Here is a 21,156-nt window from a genome sequence, read left to right as displayed (position 1 = left end):
AAAATAAAGAAAAAATTATGAATTAATTTCATTTCCTACAAAATATTAATTATCCCCACAAATGTTCTCCATATGGCTAAGGGTTGCTTAGACTATTTCAACAAATCATCATCATATGGTTTATTAAAACTTATTCCCTAAAGTTATTACATCAATAACGAAACCATAGAATGATAATTAAGCAAAAATTCAGCTCATAAAATCTGCCTATATATGAAAAATTGCTTGGGCGTTATTACCTTAATTTCAACCCAAAAAAAATAGAGAAAAAGTAATAAAAAACCATACTCACCCTGCTATTGTTTATTATTTCAGATGACTCTGATGAAAGAATCATTCATATGTTTGTGATTTAAAAACATGTTTCTATTTAACTGCGTTATGAAAGATTCACAAGAAAAACATTTTCAAAAAACCAGCTGGCGTTGATGGAAACCAGCATGTTGGTTTGTGATTAAACTATAAATTAGATGGCACAAATAAAATAATAATAAAAGAATGAAACATGGAGAAAATAACCATGCCTGTGCTTTCCTTGATGCCCCTTTTATATCATATTTTAATGAATGGCGTATATGTGGGAATATTAGAGATCATGGTTAAATAAAAAGGATTTGTTTTTACTGCTGATGACATGTAGTCGTTATTTGTATTGCAGAGAGTAAATGTTGTGGTTTTAAAAGTAAAAGCTGGTATGTGTTTCATATTTACTTTTATAATCATTTAGAAAATAAAAAAAAAATTGTAGAGACTGGAATAATCTGAATGGTATAGAAAACAATAATTTTGGGGTTCTATAAGGGAACAAATACAAAATAATTTGATCAGAAATGAGTCCTTGATAAAACATCAACTTTAAATAAAACAAAACTTAATAAACCTAACAACTTTGTATCAAATTATACCAACTACTCTTTGAATTGCGATATAAACTGCCTAAATATGATAAAAAATTACGCCTAGACATATGATTGATATTTATCTCTTAATACCCCTCAGACGTATGATTATATTTAATTAAATTTATTTAAATATTACTCATACTTTAAGGAGTTTTACTTGGAAAATGTATTTTCAATTCAAACTCTTTTAATAATACTAACTAAGTTTATTTAGATATAAAATAAAATTTATAAGCAATTTTTCAGTAGTTCTAAAAATTATTCTTATTTTTTTATACAGTTTTTATAACAATTTTGATGATATTAAATTTTGTTTTCTTCTATTTCTGTAGAACCCTCACCACTCTATGATAACAATCATTATCATGAAGAATGTTTACGCTGCAATTCCTGCGGTTTGAATTTGACTGGACGAAATCAGAAGCGGGCCAGGAGATTCAAAGTAAGTGAATTTTCAAAATACTTATTTGCAATGGAAAAGTAATATTTCTACAGAAAACAAAAGTAAATGATTCACTTTTCTATAGAAAAGTTATCGATAACTTTCTATTTCTATAAAAAAAATTATCGATAATTTTCGTTTTCTATAGAAAAGTTATCGATAACTTTCGATTTCTATAAAAAAATTCATCGATAAATTTAGGTTTCTATAAAAAACTTATCGATAACTTTCGATTTCTATAGAAATGTTATCGATAAATTTCTCGGTTTTTAAAAAAAGTTATCGAAAAATTCTATAGAAAATTGACCGATAACTTTTGTTTTCTATAGAACAGTTTATCGATAACTTTTGTTTTCTATAGAAAAGTTATCGATAACTTTTGTTTTCTATAGAAAAGTTATCGATAACTTGACTTTTCTATAGAAAAGTTATCGATAACTTGACTTTTCTATAGAAAAGTTATCGATAACTTGACTTTTCTATAGAAAAGTTATCGATAACTTGACTTTTCTATAGAAAAGTTATCGATAACTTGACTTTTCTATAGAAAAGTTATCGATAACTTGACTTTTCTATAGAAAAGTTATCGATAACTTGACTTTTCTATAGAAAAGTTATCGATAACTTGACTTTTCTATAGAAAAGTTATCGATAACTTGACTTTTCTATAGAAAAGTTATCGATAACTTGACTTTTTTATAGAAAAGTTATCGATAACTTGACTTTTCTATAGAAAAGTTATCGATAACTTGACTTTTCTATAGAAAAGTTATCGATAACTTGACTTTTCTATAGAAAAGTTATCGATAACTTGACTTTTCTATAGAAAAGTTATCGATAACTTGACTTTTCTATAGAAAAGTTATCGATAACTTGACTTTTCTATAGAAAAGTTATCGATAACTTGACTTTTCTATAGAAAAGTTATCGATAACTTGACTTTTCTATAGAAAAGTTATCGATAACTTGACTTTTCTATAGAAAAGTTATCGATAACTTGACTTTTCTATAGAAAAGTTATCGATAACTTGACTTTTCTATGGAAAAGTTATCGATAACTTTCAATTTCTATATGATCATTGACTTTTCTAAGATTATGTTAATTTGTTCTATTAAAGTTATCTTTAACTTTTCTTTAGTAAATTAAAATTTATTTTTTAATTTTTTTTTTGTTTCCTAGAACCAAATACTTTGCGACCTGCATTTTGCAGACGTTGCCCTAATGGAGTGCTCCGATTTTATGCAACAGCTGAGAAGCTTTAAACCCCAATCATTAGGTTGTGCTGTTGCCCGTCGTAAAAGTTCCACAACATTAATATTTCCACTGCCACCACAGGCATGTTCAGGTAAGCAAAAGCTAAAAAACCCAAGTATGTTAGGAAAAATTCAAATAAAACTAAAACAAAATTCACTGCCTACTTTTGGGGGTCATGCACAGAAACCCAAAATTAGGAAATAAAATAAGGGAAATTTGAAACTAAGGGGTTAAGTTGAAAGAAAATGAGTTACACTAGCATGTGCTGTTAAATATACTCAAGTTTCAAAAAGAAATTTAAGCGTTTATTTGTAAAAGGGTATATAGAGGATGTCACAGAAATAATTATAATTTAAATTACTCAAAAATACACACTTACTGTTATGCAGTTAAATAATTTTTCATAATTTCTACAGCAAAGTCAAGCTAAATGTGTTTTACATAGTATCATATTTCAAGGATAATTTACTAAGTAAACAAATTCATAGTTATATCCACAGACACAGATAGATAAAGTTTTGCTGGGGTAAAAGTAGAGAAGACCAGCTAGAAAACATTAAAATGCTTGGGAACACACAAACTTATTATATTACTTGTGCATTGAGTAACATTCCTATTCATTATCCTGGTAAATGTGACTGGGTCTGTGTCTTCAAAGGACTTGATGTATAAAACTGAATAGTAAAGAGTTCTGGTTCTGTGTTCGTGTTGCTTTTTGTGTGTAATAGATAATTAAAGCCATATGGAATTATTATCATAATCATCATTATGTTATGGATGATAAAAAAAAATTATAATGTTGACAACGATAATGATTATTTACTTAAAATTATAGGATAAAGGATATTTAGTTTAAGGCAATGGCTGCAGAAATGTGTGAGCAAATAAAGAAAAGAAATTTGAACTAGGTTTTATTACAAATGATATATATTTTTAGAGTTTAAGGCATTAAATTTTAAATAAAAATAATTAGTAATACTCATACGTCCTGTGTTTAATATGACGTATGTTTTTTATTTAATTAAATATTAAGTATACGTACAGGGTGGTTTTTCAAATAACAGCTTTAATATATAAAAGTATTAAAATCTAAATCTATAACAAAATTCCTAACTTCTAGGGGGGTATATTTCAAATTTTGTCACGTTTGTTTTCTTTACTTTAGTACTTCAAACCCCTCCCTTTTCTTTGCACTAAAATCGTTGGCATTTCCTTTATTTTATAGCTTTTCATAAATAAATGGTCATGTCTTTATTTCTTTAACATTTTATTATCATTCTTGTCATAATTTTCTTTTGTATTGTATGTTTTATTGTCTATTGTTTTATTTCAATTTGTTGTTGGCAAATATTTTTAGTTAAACAATTGCTTTTTTATAACTTTGGCAAAACGTGTTTAACATGGCTGATCCTTAGTACCAATTTGCTACCTGTTTTAGCAATATTTATTAACAGCAAACAATATTGTTTTATGCTTTTTTTGGGGGGACATAAAATCAACAAAAATTTAATTTCCTTTGTCTAAAAGCGTAAATTTGTCAAACTAAAGCAAAATTTTATGGCAAATAAATTCAGGATTTTGTTCATAACATATAGAAATAGTCTATTTTCTGCTCTTTTTCCTAAAACCTAAACAATAACAGTAATATTTTAGCTGGTATTCGAGATATTTAAGAAAATTTCAATTAATATTAATCATACGCCTTGAACTTTAAAATTATTTTTATAAAATATGCCTTATTTCTCAAGTTTTTTTCAAAAATTAATAAATTTTATAAGATATAAATAAAATAAGCTCAATTTTAACATAATTTTCTTAGAGTATTATAAATTTTTTTAAAATATTTTTTAAAATTTTTTACAAAAATTTCACAAAAATTAAAAAAAAATCATTGAAAATTAAACTAAATACTCCAATAACATTATTAAATTAATTGTTTCATTGTTAGCCTTATTTATACAAACCTACTAAACAACAATTTCTTCAACATTCTAAGAAATTTAAGAAATTCTGTATTAATATTAATCATACGCCATGAACTTAAAAATTTAATTATTAAAAATTCTGCCTATTTCTTAAGTTTTTGCCAAAAAGAAAAAATGTAGTAAAAGCTAATTAAATAAACTTTATTAATATATCATTTTGTTACAGCTTAAAAATTTTTCCAAAAAAAAAATTTATTTTTTTAAAAAATTTCTTAAAAAATTAAAAATGTTCCACGAAATTTGGACGAGTTAATCCGAAATCATAAACAATTAACAGTTTTATTGGCTGCTTTAATTACAAAAACACATTGAACCTAATTTGTTGATATTTCCTTAGAAATTTAAGAAAATTTTAATTAATATTAATCATACGCCTTTAATTCCCAAAATTTTATGAATAAAAATTCTGCTTATTTCTTAAGTTTTTGTCAAAAAAGAAATTTTTTTTAAAGCTAATAAAATAAACTCAATTTAGACATAATTTTTATTAAGTTTGATAATTTTTCCAAAAATATTTTTTAAATTTCTTAAAAAATTTCACAAAAACTTAAACATTTTCTACAAAATTTGGAGTAATTAATCCGAAATCATAAACAATTAACAGTTTTAATGACTGCTTTAATTATAAAAACACATTGAAGCAAATTTCTTGATACTTTCTTAGAAATTTAAGAAAATCTGAATTAATATTAATTCCAAAAATTTTATGAATAAAAATTCTGCTTATTTCATAAGTTTTTGTCAAAAAAGAAATTTTTTTTAAAGCTAATAAAATAAACTCAATTTGGACATAATTTTGTTACAGTTTGATAATTTTTCCAAAAATATTTTTCTAAATTTTTTAAAAAATTTCACAAAAACTTAAAAATTTTCTATGAAAATTAGACTAAATAATCCGAAATGGTTTACTCATAAACAGTTTTACTGATAGCTTTAGTTATACAAACATATTAAGCCAAATTTTCTTCTACTTTCTTAGAAATTTAAGAGATTTTTAATTAATATTAATCATACGCATATGAAATTTAAAATAAAAAATTAAAAAACTCTCATTATTTCTTCAGGTTATTGTATAATTACTTCATTTGTTTCAAATTTAAAGAATTTCAAAAAAAGTTCTTAAATATAAATATGTCTAATTGAGAAATATTAGACGTATGATTAATATTAATTAAGATTTTCTTAAATTTCTAATAATTTAGCAGATTTTGTGGCAACATTTTAAAGCTTTCAAATAAAGAACCTTCATTTGTTTATTATTGATAGAATTTAAGTATAATTTCTTAAATTATAATGTTTCATATTAAGATTAATTGAACGTATGATTAATATTAATTAAGATTTTCTCGAATTTCTGGGTACAAGCAAGATTTTCCTTAAAAATGATTGGCTATTGTTATATAATTACATTATTTGTTTAAATTTAAAGAGTTTTATGCAAAATATTTAAGAATATTAATATTTCAAATTGTGATTAGTTTAACGTATGATTAATATTTATAAAAATTTGTTTAAATTTCTAGAAATTTAGCAAAATTGTGTAGGAAAATTGTTAATTGCTGGCATGTAAATACCTAAGACGTTTATTATTTATCAGATTTAAGTAAAATCACCAAAATTTCAACATTTCAAATTGAAATAATTTTTACGTATGATTAATATTATTTAAGATTTTCTTAAATTTCTCAGAATTTAACAAGATTTCAATATAAATTTGTTGGCTATTGAATTGTAATCACTCTATTTGTTTATTATTGCATTGATTTAAATAAAAAGGTCAACAATTTCAGTGTTTCAAATGGAGATTTGTTGAACGTATGATTAATATTAATTAAGATTTTTCTATTTTTCTTGAATTTCTAAGAATTTAGCTAGATTGTATAAAAAACTTGTTTATAATTTGCATATATTTGCTTTTTCATTATAAGGTTTTAATAAAAAATGGATAATAATAAAAAAAATTTACAACGTATGATTAATATTAATTAAGATTTTCTTAAATTTTCAAAAATGTAACAAAATTTTTAGCAAAAATTAAGAACTGTTGCCATGTAATGTTTCTATTTGTTTTAATTTATCAAATTATAGTCAAATAATGGCTCAAATTTAAATTTCAAATTATAAACCATCTCAACGTATGATTAATATTAATTATGATTTTTTTAAATTTCTCAGAATTCAACAAGATTTTCTTAAAAAATTGTAGCGCATTGTAGGCAATGAGCTTATTTGTTTATTATTTAAGGGATTTAACATAGAAAATTCAATGGAACTGTTTTAAAAATTTAAATTTTTAAAAACTTAACAACTTTCATATTAAATATGTTATGTTATTCTTTATTTTATATAATTTCAAAAAACATTTGCTTATAGTTTATATGTTTTTCTGTTAATTTTCTTGCAACATATTTTAATTCCCATAAAATTTTTGCAGCTAAAAGTTGTGTTTATTTGTTTTTCTCAATATTTTGAATATAAATGAGAAAATCTACTTAAAAAAGTATTAACAAACTAAAGCAAAATGTACTTGTTTAAAATAATATATAGAAATTGAGGAATATACAGAGTGTACTCCTCACAATAATAAAAATATTAACAGTATAGCAAGCAAAAACTAGTAGAAAACAATTTAAGTGCAAACAAATGCAAACATATACGCTGGAGAATGTTGCAATAAACATGGATACATATGGGAGTAAATACATGTGTATATGGGTAAATACATAAACAAGGAACACATGCATACAATTAAATATGTTATCAATGTTGTTGTTATTTTATAACATGAAGTAGCAACAATACAACACATACATATAGTCATGTAGTGGTACTAGTCTCTTGTCTATATACAACATACATACAAACATTATGCTGCCCCTGATTATATTTAAACTCATTCTAAAATTAACAAATATATTCATAATAATAACTTAGCTTTCGATTTTCCACTAAAATCTTGCCAAATTCTTAGAAATTTAAGAAAATCTTAAATAATATTAATCATACGTCCTAAATTTTTTTACATTTTTAATTAAATCCTTATAATATAAGACAAATAAAGCAATATCATGCAAGTTATAAACAAAATTTTCTAGACAATCTTGCTAAATTCTTAGAAATTCCATGAAAAAAGAAAATCTTAATTAATATTAATCATACGTTCAAAAAAACTACTTTTGAAATACTAAAATTACTGAACTATTTAATTAAATCTATGCAATATTAAACAATTAGAGTGATTACAATTCAATAGACATTTAATTTCTATTGACATCTTGCTAAATTCTCTGAAATTCAAGAAAATCTTAAATAATATTAATCATACGTAAAAATAATTTAAATTTGAAATGTAGAAATTTTAATGATTTCACCTAAATCTGATAAAAAATAAACTTTAGAAGTAATTACATGACAGCAATTAACAATTTTTCTATATAATCTTGTTAAATTTCTATAATTTCAATCAAATTTTAATAAATATTAATCATACGTTCAATTAATCCCAATTTAAAATATTAATATTCTTAAAAAATTTCAACTAAACTCATTAAATTTAAACAAATAATGTATTTATATAACAATAGCCAATCATTTTCATGCTAAATCTTGCTAAATTTCCAAAAAATCAAGAAAATTTTAAATAATATTAATCATACGTTCAAATAATCTTAATATGAAACATTGTAATTTAAGAAACAATACTTTAATTGCATCAGTAATAAACAAATGAAGGCTATTTATGTGAAACCTATAAATTTTCCAACAAAATCTAGCTATATTCATAGAAATTTAAGAAAATGGTAATTAATATTACTCATACGTTCAACAAATCTCCATTTGAAATACTGAAATTATTGAACTATTTAATTAAATCTTTGCAATATTAAACAATTAGAATAATAAGAAATCAATAGCCAACTAATTTCCATTGAAATCTTTGCTAAATTCACAGAAAATTAAGAAAATCTTAAATAATATTAATCATACGTAAAAATAATTAAAATTTGAAATGTTGAAACTTGGGTGATTTTACTAAAATCTGATAAATAATAGACAACTAAGGTAAATACAAGTCAACATACAACAGTTTTTTAACAAAATCTAGATTAATTCCTATAAATTCAAACAAATTTAAATTAACATTAATCATACGTTCAAGTAATCTTAATATGAAATATTGAAATTTATGAAATTTTACTCGAATTGCATCAATAATAAACAAATGAAGGCTCTTTATTTGAAAGCCAAACATTTTCCAATAAAATCTTGCTAAATTAATAGAAATTTAAGAAAATCTTTATTAATATTAATCATACGTTCAACAAATGATAATTTTAAACACTGAAATTATTGACTCATGCAATTAAATCATTGCAATAATAAACAAAATAGTTATAAAAATTCAATAACCAACAATTTTCTATTTAAATCTAGCTAAATTCTTAGAAATTAAACAAAACTTGAATTAATATTAATCATACGTTCAAGGAATCTTGATTAAAACATGGAAATTTTAACACATTTCTACCAAAATCCGCTTAACAAAAAACCACAAAAGCAACTATATGCCTGTAATTAAAACTTTCTTGGAAAAATTGCACCTAATTTCAGAAATTTAAGAAAATCTTAATTAATATTAATCATACGATAAAATAATTAAAATTTGAAATGTTAGAACTTGGGTTCTTTTACAAAAATCTGATAGATAATAGACAACTAAGGTAATTACAAGTCAGCACACAACAGTTTTCTAGCAAAATCTTGGTTAATTCTTAAAAATTAAACAAAACTTGAATTAATATTAATCATACGTTCAAGGAATATTGATTAAAACATGGAAATTTTGACACATTTCTACCAAAATCCGCTTAACAGTAAACCTGTATAGCAATTCTATGTCTGCAACTAAAACTTTCTTGTAAAATCAGGCCTAATTATTCGAAATTTAAGAAAATCTTAATTAATATTAATCATACGTTCGATGAATTTTACACATTTTTGTACCAAATCCGCTTAACAACAAACCAGTAAGGTAATTCTATTTCTGTAATTAAAATTTTCTTGAAAAATCTGTTTTATTTATTATAAATTTAAAAAAATCTTAATTAATATTAATCATACGTCAATATTTTTCAAACTAAAAAACTTTAATATTTAAAAATCAAAAATATTGTTTTGAATTATATAAAATTATGATAATTTAAACAGTTTTCATAAAAAAACTCATAAATTTTTCCCATTGAAATTTTGTCAAGATGAAAACTTCAGGTTTCTGATAAAATTTTTTACTTAATTATATTTAATTATAAACAAATAAATTTCTTACATAGCAAAGGCTAAAAAATTTCCTAAAAAATCTTGCTAAATTCTTTGCAATTCAATAAAATCTTAATTAATATTAATCATACGTCCAGGTGTCCCAACATAAAAACATTAAAAAAGAAACTTTTTCTCCCTTCAAATACTAAAATCAGCAAAATTTAGACAAACTGTAACTTAGAATGAATTCCACTTTCTTTTTAGTTGAAAACATGCACCATTTTTTTTTTGAAGCCACCTTAATTTTTATTCTTAACATGTTAAGTTGTAGTGTTGGTTGCTGGTTGTTGTGTGGTGATGTTGCCACATAAAGTGGCACACACAGCTTGCTCAACAGTTGTATCATAATTTGTTGTTAGTTGTATCTGATAGTATTTATACATACATATGTGTTGTTTGTACTGGTTCTAATACAATTTCGTATTAATTGTTTTCTTGTAATTGTTTGTGTGTTACAATTTCTGTTGAAATCTTAATTGCCAAATAAAAAATATAAAGGATTTAGAACAAAACAAAAACAGAGATTTTATAGTTTTCTTTTAATACAGTTACATAGATCTTCAAATTATTGTAAAATCTATAAGAAGATTTCATCAATATAAAACAAAATGGTTTAAGTATTACAAAAAGAAAAATAAATATAATTGCATTTGAAAATAATTATAAAAATACTTTAAATACTCGCACATGCATGAATTTGTCCTGAAATTTATTCAATTATAAACAAATAAATTTTGTACATAACAAATGTGAAAAATTTTCATAGAAAATCTAAAAAAATTCTTTAAATATTAATCATACGTTCAAGTAAACTCAATTTTTTTAATTAAATCTATTGAATATGAAATCAATTAAATAATTATATAACAATGGTCAACAATTTTCCAACCGAATCCAGCTAATTTCTTAGAAATCTAAGAATATTTTAATTAATATTAATCATACGTTCAAGTAAACTCACTTTGAAACACTGAAATTTTTAAGAAAATCTTAATTAATTTTAATCATAGGTACAATTAAGGTTAATTTAATAGGTACAATTAAGGTTAATTTCCATTATAAAACTCATTATGGGAAAGAAAATTTAAATTTTTTTTTTAAATTTTCTCTGGGAATTTTTTTGAAATTTTTTATAAAATGAAAAAATCAATGCTTTTGATTAGAATTTTTACTGCAAACTGCTTAATTATAGACAAATAAATCTATTGCATAACAAAAAACTATATTTTTCCTGGGAAAATCTGGCTAAATTCCAAGATATTTAAGAAAATCTTAATTAATATTACTCATACGTTGAGATGATCAAAATTTTAAATTTTAAAATTTTCGTTTAATAAAGCGAATTATAAGAGATATTATTTAAGATTCTTAAAACTAATAGGATTTAAAGCAAAATGCATTAAGAATTTATTACAAATTCTAATAATATAATAAAAAAAATATTGATATTTAAACGTCAAAGTAATTTTACAAATTTTTTGGATTAAGAGAAATTATTTGATTTTTTTTATAGAATTTTCATAAAAAGCCTTAAATTTTTTAGAAATTTTAAAAGATTTTGTAAGAAATTGTAAAAATTTATTTAAATTTTGAGACGTATGATTAATATTTAATACAAATTTTATTAATTTCTAAAAGTTAAGCAGGGTTTTGTGAATTATTTGTAGGCCACTTTAATAAAGAATTTAAATTCACTTATTACTTAAATAAATTTTGGGGTAATAGTACAATTTTGAAGAAATAGGCATGGAGCGTATGAGTAATATAATTTTTTTTTTAAATTTCCTAGAATTTAGCAGGGTTTTAAAAAAATTTGTTAGGAAATCTTAATAAGGTAATCAAAGTGATTTAGTTTTCAAAAGATTTGGAAGAAAAATTTTAAATTTTTGAGAAAAATTTTTAAATTTCTAAAAAAAAAAATTTTTAAATTTATGTAAATATTTTTAAAAGGGAATTTTCCTAAAATGTTAGCAACAAATTTAAAATTTTTTCTTAAAAATATTAAATTTTTCCTAAAAATTTTCCAAAAAAAAATTTTGTTTATTTTTTTAAAATTCTATAAATGTTTTTAAAAATGTTTATTTTCAAAAGATATTGAAGAAAAATTTTAAATTTTTGAGAAAAAAATTAAATTTTTTAGAAAAAATTTTAAATTTCTGAAATTTTTTTTTTCCTTTCTGTAAATTTATTTAGGTAACTGTTTTTCAAAACATCTCTTATTTAATTAAAAACAAAATTATGCATAAATTAGTGGTTTTTAAAAAAATAAAATTTTCACTTTGAGCCGTATGATTAATATTAATTAAGATTTTCTTAAATATCTTAGAAACCAATACAAATTTCGTTTACTTTAAACTGTTATTTGTCCTATAAACTAATTAGTTAATGATAATCACACATATAAAGGTAACACAAATAAAAATGTCTCAAAAAATCAAATTAAAACAAAGTTTTCTTGATTACTCACTAGTTCATTTAAAACTTTTATATACAAAATGATTCATAGCTCATCTAATTATATTAAACTTTTTCTTTATAAAACTTTAATGACACTCAAAAGAAGAAACCAAAATAACTTTTCTTGCTGAATATTTTTGCTATTGATTGTTTTCATTTATATCCCCTGACACTTTACTATTTCCTGTTTGTTCCCTTGTTAAAATGTCTAAAAATTCAATTGTCAAATTGTAATTTTTGGTTGTCGCTTTGTATACCCCAAAACACGCACTCCATCATCCATTTATTCTACCATTCACTCCAACTCCTCTCTACTACGCCCACTAACAGAGACAAACACTCTCAATTTACTAATTGATTTACTATGACATTGAAATGGGGAAACTTTACGGTAGCTGTTAGGGTTACTAGCAAGCCAGAATAATGCTAACTAGAAAAAAAGAAGCATGATAGAATGATTGATTATATTGTGGTTGAATGAAATATGATTCCTGAAAAAAAAGACATAAAGAAATCATATGTATGAGGGAAATATACAGCGAACATGACTAAAACAATAACACCAAAGGGATGTTATATTAAAAAGTAATAAAGCAAATTAGAAAGCAATTTTTGGTTATTAATTTTTTTGGATAAATTTTTCTAAACAGAAAATTTCTTTGAAATTTTTGAAATATTATTTAAAATTTATGGTTATATAATTGGTATAAGGCTTGGCTTTATGTTAGTGAAAGAAATTTTACATAATTTGTTTTACATTCTGAGAAATTTAAGGAAATCTTAATTAATATTAATCATACGCTCTCAGGTTTTTGATATAATTTCTTAATATTTCTTAATATTTAGAAAATTTTTAAGATTTTTAATTAAATTTTTAATTATTGTTCAAATAGCTAATTAAGAATTGGTTTTTTTTATAAAAAAATAAATATTTTTAAAGAAATTTTGAAAAAATTATCTCTTATATTTTTACTTTTTATTTTAAATTAATGGAAATTCTATTATATATTTCAAGTTTTCTAAAGAATAATTGCAAAAATCTGTATAAATTCTCTGAAATTTAAGAAAATCTTAATTAATATTAATCATACGCTCTCAAGTTTTTGATATAATTTCTTAATATTACATTTAATTTGAAAATTTTTTAAGGTTTTTAGTTAAATATGAAATTATTGTTAATAAAAAAATTGATTTATCGAAAAAATTTTCTTCACAAAATTTTTATTTTTAAAGAAAATTGGAAAATTTCCTCTCGAATTTTATCTCTTCTTTTTAAATTGATGTATATTAAGTTGCATTTAAAATGCATGATTTCTTTGTAAAATAATAATTGAAATATTCCTGCTAGTTTCTTAGATATTTAAGAAAATCTTAATTAATATTAATCATACGCTCTCAGTTTATTTTATTTAATTTGTTAATATTTCCTATAATAGCTAGGTTTTGGAAATATTTTTTATAAAACATTAAATATTGTTCAAATGTCTGTTACATGCGTCAATTTTCAACAAAAAAAAATAAATTTTTTTCACAAATTTTTTTTTTTAAAAAAAAATTTTATATTTAAAAAAATTAAGAAATTTCTTTTTGAATTTTAACTTTTCTTTTAAATAAACGTTGCATGTTTTAAGATTGCAAAATAATAATGAAAGAATTTTTGCTAGTTTCTGAGATATTTAAGAAAATCTTAATTAATATTAATCATACGCTCTCAGGTTTTTCATATAATTTCTTAATATTGCCTTTATTTTGAAAGCTTTTTGAAGGTTTTTAGTTAAATATGAAATTTTTGTTAAGCAATACTGTTTAAAATTAAATATATTTAATAAAAAAATTGATTTATCCAAAAATTTTCTTTAAAAAATTTTTATTTTTAAAGAAAAATGGAAAATTTCCTTATGAATTTTATCTATTCTTTTTAAATTAATGTAAATTAAGTTGCATTTAAAATGCATGATGGCTTTGTAAAATAATAATTAAAGAATTCCTGCTAGTTTCTTAGATATTTAAGAAAATCCTAATTAATATTAATCATACGCTCCCAGTTAATTTTTATTTAATTTGCTAATATTGTGTATAATTTTAAGGTTTTAAAAGAAGTTTTTATTAAACCTTAATTACTATTCAAATGACTGTTATAAATGCATCTTTTAAAAAAAAAAACAAAAACAAAAAATTTTTTGTAAAAATAATTTTTTCAAAAAAAATTTTTTTCAACAAAATTTATAAATTTCTTTTTGAAATTTAACTTTTCTTTTTAAATTAATGTATAACTGATTGCATGCTTTGAGACTGCTAAATAATACTGGAAGAAATCCTAATAGTTTCTTAGTTATTAAAGAAAATCTTAATTAATATAAATCATACGCTCTCAGGTCTTAAATTAAATTTCTTTATTTTCACTGTAATATAAATATTTTGGGTGTTTTTGTTAATTTCTTGTAATAAATTTTTAATTTCTTTCTGTTTTTAACAATAATTTCTAATAGAAAAAAAACTTTTCTTTTTCAAAACTCTTAAAAATGTGTTGCCTCAAAAAAAGAAAGAAGTTTTTTTATTAAATCATCACCGTATAAAGTATGTTATAAAGCTTTATTGCATTTCATTTTCATTTCCCTTTGCCCGGGCTGTTAAACACAAAAATATTTTCCCAAGAATTTTTAATATTTGTTGTATCATATTTATTTTCTGTTCTTGCTCCTGTGCTTAAAAACAAATCAATCACTATTGAAAAGAGATGCTTGTTTTTTTGTTGCCTTAGGTTAAAGAAAAATTTGTTTTCATTTTTGTTTCACAGGCAGATACGATAAAAAGCGATAAAAAATCTTGTGAAAAATGTCATATAAGTATGTATATTTGTTTTTTGGGCATTATTGCTTTTTTTTTCTAACACATTTGCTAGGAGTATTGGAAAAGTTGTGTTATTATTAAGGCAACTATAGGCCAAACACTTACCACAATAAGTACAAGGACCACTACTACTACTCATAATAACGGCAATAACAATAAACAGCTCTTTGTTGGGGGATTTCTGTGTGTCTCTCTCTCTCTATCTCTTTTGCTTCCTCTCCTTCTTTTTATTGTATAGTGTAAACCAGATAAGGACTTTTTTTGTTGGTTTTAAGGGAAAACGGAAGCAGACAGCAATATAGAGAGAATATGATGATGTTTTGTATTAAATTTTTTTGTTTTGTTTGCAACTGTCTTTATTTTCATATTGACCATAATGACGCCATTTTTTATGACAATTTCATTCATTGTTGCTGTTTAATAAAAAGCCTAAGCGTTACTTGTTTCAGTTTTAAAAAAAAAAATAAAAAAATTTTTGTCTACTTTTTAGCTTGGCTTTAGTCTTACTAAAGTGACAGTTAAATGGCATTTCAAATGTTTATTTTTTTATTTATTTATTTATTTTGTATGAAAAATGCTTTTGTTTGTGTTTATTCTTGTCTTGCCTCCCTTAAAAGCTCTTACCCTATTGTTAACGCTGTCATTCAATATGGTTTTATCAACAGCAAGAATTATTGCCTACTTTTAGGCTGTTTTTTAAATAAAAAGCATTTTAGTGTTTTTTAATGCCTTAAACAAATACCAAGTACATAGTTAGTTAATCTCAAGTATTTTTTGGGTAGTTTTATGACAACTTAACATTTCACTGTTGCCCTGGCTAAATATTTTCACCATTAAGGTGGCAGGTTTAAGGCCAAGACAAAAATACATTTAAAATTACACATAATAAATCGCTACTTTGTATTTTATTCTCACATTGTTACTGCACACAAATATTATTTATTTATTTTCATTACTCAAAAATATTTCATAGAGAATTTGTATTGTGATTGCTATATGATTTATGAGCCACTTTTCTTTGAGACGTTAATAACATTTAAACAAATGGCAGCTTTTGTTAAACAACACAAAATATCCCCCTGTCCCCCTGAAAATATTTATTTATAACTCAAACATATTTTCTGTTAAATATCTTCTTGTTAGTATTTTTTAATAGAGAAAGAGAAGTTATGCTAAAATTTGTCTTTAAAAATTTAGCTTTAAAATGTTACTTTTATTAGTAACGGCTTATGATTGATAGGCTTGATTGATTGACAAAAGTACAAGGTAAATCAATCAAGGAAATATCATTAATCAAGGAAATATTAAAAACTACTTCCAAAACTTTCAAATTATAGAAAATATTAGCAAATACAATTTAAGACCTGAGAGCGTATGATTAATATAAATTAAGATTTTCTTAAATATCTCAGAAACTAGCAGGAATACTTCAATTATTATTTCACAAAGCAATCATGCATTTTAAATGCAACTTAATATACATTAATTTAAAAATAAAAAATAAAATTCAAAAGGAAATTTTCTAAAAAATTTTCAAAATAAAAATTTTATGAACAAATAATTTTTTTTATTAAAAAAAACTATGTTTTTAAACAATTATTTATACTATAATTGCCTATTAAACTAAAAATCTTAAAAAAGTTTCAAATAAAAGCTAATATTAAGAAATTATATAAAAAAACTGAGTGCGTATGATTAATATTAATTAAGATTTTCTTAAATAACTAAGAAACTGGCAGGATTTCTTCAATTATTATTTAGAAGTCGTAAAGCATGTAAACAAATATACATTAATTTAATAAAGAAAAGTTAAAATTCGAAAAAAAATTATATTTTTAAAAAAAAAAATATAAAATTTTTTTAAAAAAATTTTTTTTTTTTAAAGTTATAATTTTAGCAGACATTTAAACAATAATTAATGTTTTATAAAAAAAACTATTTCCAAAACCTTCAAATTATAGGAAATATTAATCATTTAAATTAATGACCTGAGAGCGTATGATTAATATTAATTAAGATTTTCTTAAATATCTCAGAAACTAGCAAGAATTCTTGAATTATTATTTCACAAAGCAATCATCCATTTTAAATGCAACTTTATATACAGTTATTTAAAAAAGAAAAGTTAAACTGCCAAAAGAAATTTATAATTTTTTTAAAGATAAAAATTTTGTGAAAAAGAAATTTTTTTTATATTTTTTTTTTTTTTTGGTAAAAATAGACATTTTAAGCAACCATTTAAACAATAATTAATGTTTTATAAAAATTATTTCCCAAACCTTCAAACTATAGGAAATATTAACAATTTAAATTAAAGACCTGAGAGCGTATGATTAATATTAATTAAGATTTTCTTAAATATCTCAGAAACTATTAGGAATACTTCAATTATTATTTTGCAAAGCAATCATCCATTTTGTATGCAACTTTATATACAGTTATTTAAAAAAGAAAAGTTAAACTGCGAAAAGAAATTTATAAATTTTTTTAAAGATACAAATTTTGTTAAAAAATTTTTTTTTATATTTTATTTTTTGGTAAAAACACACATTTTAAGCAGCCATTTAAACAATAATTAATGTTTTATAAAAACTATTTCCAAAACCTTCAAATTATAGGACATATTAACAATTTCAATTAAAGACCTGAGAGCGTATGATTAATATTAATTACGATTTTCTTAAATATCTTAGAAACTAGCAGGAATTCTTCAATTATTATTTCACAAAGCAATCATTTATTTTAAATGCAACTTAATATACAGCAATTTAAAAAGAATAGATAAAATTTGAAAGGAAATTATACAATTTTCATTAAAACTAAAAATTTTGTGCAGAAAATTTTTTGAATAAACAAATTTTTTATTAAAGAAAATCAATTTTAAAACAATAATTTATACAATAATTGCATTTTTATCTATAAACCTTAAAAAACTTTAAAATTAAAGGTAATATTCAGAAATTTTATCAAAAACCTGAGAACGTATGATTAATATTAATTAAGATTTTCTTAAATTGCTAAGAAACCAGCCAAGATTTGCAAATTATTCTTGTGGAATCCTAAAGCACACAAATATTTAAGCCTTAAAAGAAAAGTACAACCTTTCCAAAGAAAGTTTTATATAAAAAAAATTCGTTTAAAAATTTCTCATTAAGAAAAAATTTTATATAAAACTAATTTTTGGAAAAAAAGTAGCTAAACAATCTTTTATTTTCGAACTAAATAAATTTTTGTATATTTTAAAGCAAAACCTTATGCCTTTTAAGACTCCTCTTGAAAAATTCGATTACCCTACTCAATCAATTCATCATCAAACTCAACGATATTGATAAAAAAAAAAGGACAAAAAAAAAAGAAAATTTTTAAATTATAAAAAGTTCAAAAGTTTGTTTTTAACGAACATTTAATAATATGCAAAATATGGGAGGACTCAACTTACTTTGTTGCTTTGGAGAAAAAAAAAGAAAAATAATAAACAAAAAATAAAGTTTAAAGTGTTTCACACACTAAACAAAAAAACAAACTGTAACTTTTTAGCCTATTTTCAGGCTTTTTTATACACAACAAAAAAAAAACTTTTATGTGAAGCATATTTTAAGGGTCCTTTTGTAAGACAACAACTAGAACAATAACAAAACTTTCATAAATTCTAAATAAAAAAAAAAGAGAGTGAGCCAGCAACAGAACTTAATAGTAGCTAAAACTACTTTATCATATCCTTAACACTCCATAAATAATATTAAAATGGAGAGAGCCAAACTTAGAGCAAAAGACTAGAGTCATTGTGGAAGTGGTTAGGCAACATAAACAGCACTTGTGTAGGTTCGTAAAAGACATTTCAATAAAAATTATTGCCAAAACTATAAAACGAATATTATTAGGGAAATAAGCATGGCTAGCAAAAATAAACAAAAAATTTATTTGTTAAGCAGCTAATAAAACGGAAATTTAAATAAAAATTATTAAAGCACAGAATACTTTTAGGGGTGAATTGAAATAATTTATCAAGCCTAATTAAATGCATTAAATAATGAACAATTTTCAACCTAAAACACTTTAAAATTTCGTCTTGACTTTTAACATTGAACTTAAAAGTGTCTTATTTTATCTAAAACATACTTTTAGGCTGCCTTTTGTTTTTTTTTTTGTTATTAAATAATAATAACAATACCATATTTATGCATAAATTTTGGCAGCGAGACACATAATTTTCCATTTGGCAAGAGTCTGTTGACAAAAAAATAAAAAAAAATTACAAATTTATAGATCCCAGACACTTTTGAAAAGTCAAAAAACTCTTGATACACTAAAATTATTGGGTTATAAATGTTAATAAAGTATAAATTAAAGTATACTTTTTGGGGTTCATACAAATACACTTGTGTATTACAAACATTAATTTAGCATACTTAAGGGGAGTGAATTTTAAAAGAACATTTTTAAATAATAAAAAGCAAAAAGGATATTTTGAGGATAATTTAAGGTAAATGAACTTTTTTAAAAGAAAAATAATATTTGCTATAAAAAAAATTATGTATTACAGAAAAACGTTTGTATAACAGTTTTTTCTATAGAAAAACTTGAGTATAAGAATTTTTTCTATGGAAAAAACTGAGTATACGAGATTTAGAGCTTTATTTTCTATAGGTAAAAATCTATATAAGAGTTTTATATAAAGAAAAAACTTTGTATAAGAGTTTTTTTTTATTAAAAGATGTGTATAAGAGTTTTTTCTAAAGATAAGTTTTATTCTAAAAAAATATTTTGTATAAGAGATTTTTTCTATTCAAAAAAATGTGTATAAAAGTTTTTTTCTATAGGAAAAATTAGTATAAGACTTTTTTATATTGAAAAAATATGTATAAGAGTTTTTTCAACAGATAAGTTTTTTTCTAAAGAAAAAACTTTGTATAAGAGATTTTTCCTATTCAAAAAAATGTGTATAAGAGTTTTTTTCTATAGGAAAAATAAGTATAAGACTTCTTTTATATGGAAAAAAATAAGTATAAGAGTTTTTTTCTGCAGATAAGTTTTTTTCTAAAGAAAAAACTTAGTATAAGAGATTGTTCCTATTCAAAAAAATGTGTATAAGAGTTTTTTTTCTATAGGAAAAATAAGCATAAGACTTTTTTATAGGAAAAAAAATAAGTTTAAGAGTTTTTTCTATACAAAAAAATGTGTATAAGAGTTAGTTTTACAAATATAAGACTTTTTATATAGCAAAAAATTTTGATAAGATTTTTTCTTTGGAAACCAATAAGTATAATAGTGTTTTCTATAAAAAAAAAATTGCATTTAAAGGTTTTTTTCTATAGAAAAATTGTGTATAAGAGTTTTTCAATACACAAAAATTTGTATAAGAGTTTTTTTCTACAGAAACAATTGTGTATAAGGGTTATTTTCACATATATACGATTTATTTCTGTAGAAAATATAAGTATAAGAGTTTATTCTATAGAAAAAATGCAGTATAAGAGTGGTTTCTATAGAAACAATTGCATATTAAACTTGTTTCTATACACAGAATTGTGTATAAGAGTTTTATCTACAGAAAGAATTATGTATAAGAGTTTTTTCAATAGAAAAAATTGTGTATAAGAGTTTTTTTTACAGAAACAATTGTGTATAAGGGTTATTGTCACATATATACGATTTATTTCTATAGAAAATATAAGTATAAGAGTTTATTCTATAGAAAAAATGCAGTATAAGAGTGGTTTCTATAGAAACAATTGCATATTAAACATGTTTCTATAGACAGAATTGTGTATAAGATTTTTTTCAATAGAAAAAATGTGTATAAGAGTTTTTTTCTACAGAAAAAAATGTGTATAAGAGATATTTATAAATATATAAGAGTTTTTTTCTCTAGGAAAAATGTTGTATAAGAGTTTTTCTATAGAAAAAATTAAGTATAAGAGTATTTTCTAAGTTTTTTGCAACAGA

General features: G+C 22.3%; 1 protein-coding gene across 1 annotated transcript in view; it reads left to right on the top strand.

The window, feature by feature from the left end:
* The first annotated feature begins 967 nt into the window (after window positions 1–967).
* The window catches only part of rsh (radish), a 91,585-nt gene continuing 71,396 nt past the window's right edge, over window positions 968–21,156 (top strand). The window contains exons 1-3 of the mRNA XM_065509623.1: window positions 968–1,001; window positions 1,235–1,344; window positions 2,525–2,690. Coding sequence (XP_065365695.1) covers window positions 968–1,001; window positions 1,235–1,344; window positions 2,525–2,690 — 310 coding nt within the window. The remainder of the gene's footprint in view (window positions 1,002–1,234; window positions 1,345–2,524; window positions 2,691–21,156) is intronic.

The sequence above is a fragment of the Calliphora vicina genome, chromosome 4 (assembly GCF_958450345.1).
Source record: "Calliphora vicina chromosome 4, idCalVici1.1, whole genome shotgun sequence".
Lineage (NCBI taxonomy): Eukaryota > Metazoa > Arthropoda > Insecta > Diptera > Calliphoridae > Calliphora > Calliphora vicina.
Note: the sequence above shows the minus strand (reverse complement) of the source record. Positions and strands in the feature narration are given on the sequence as shown.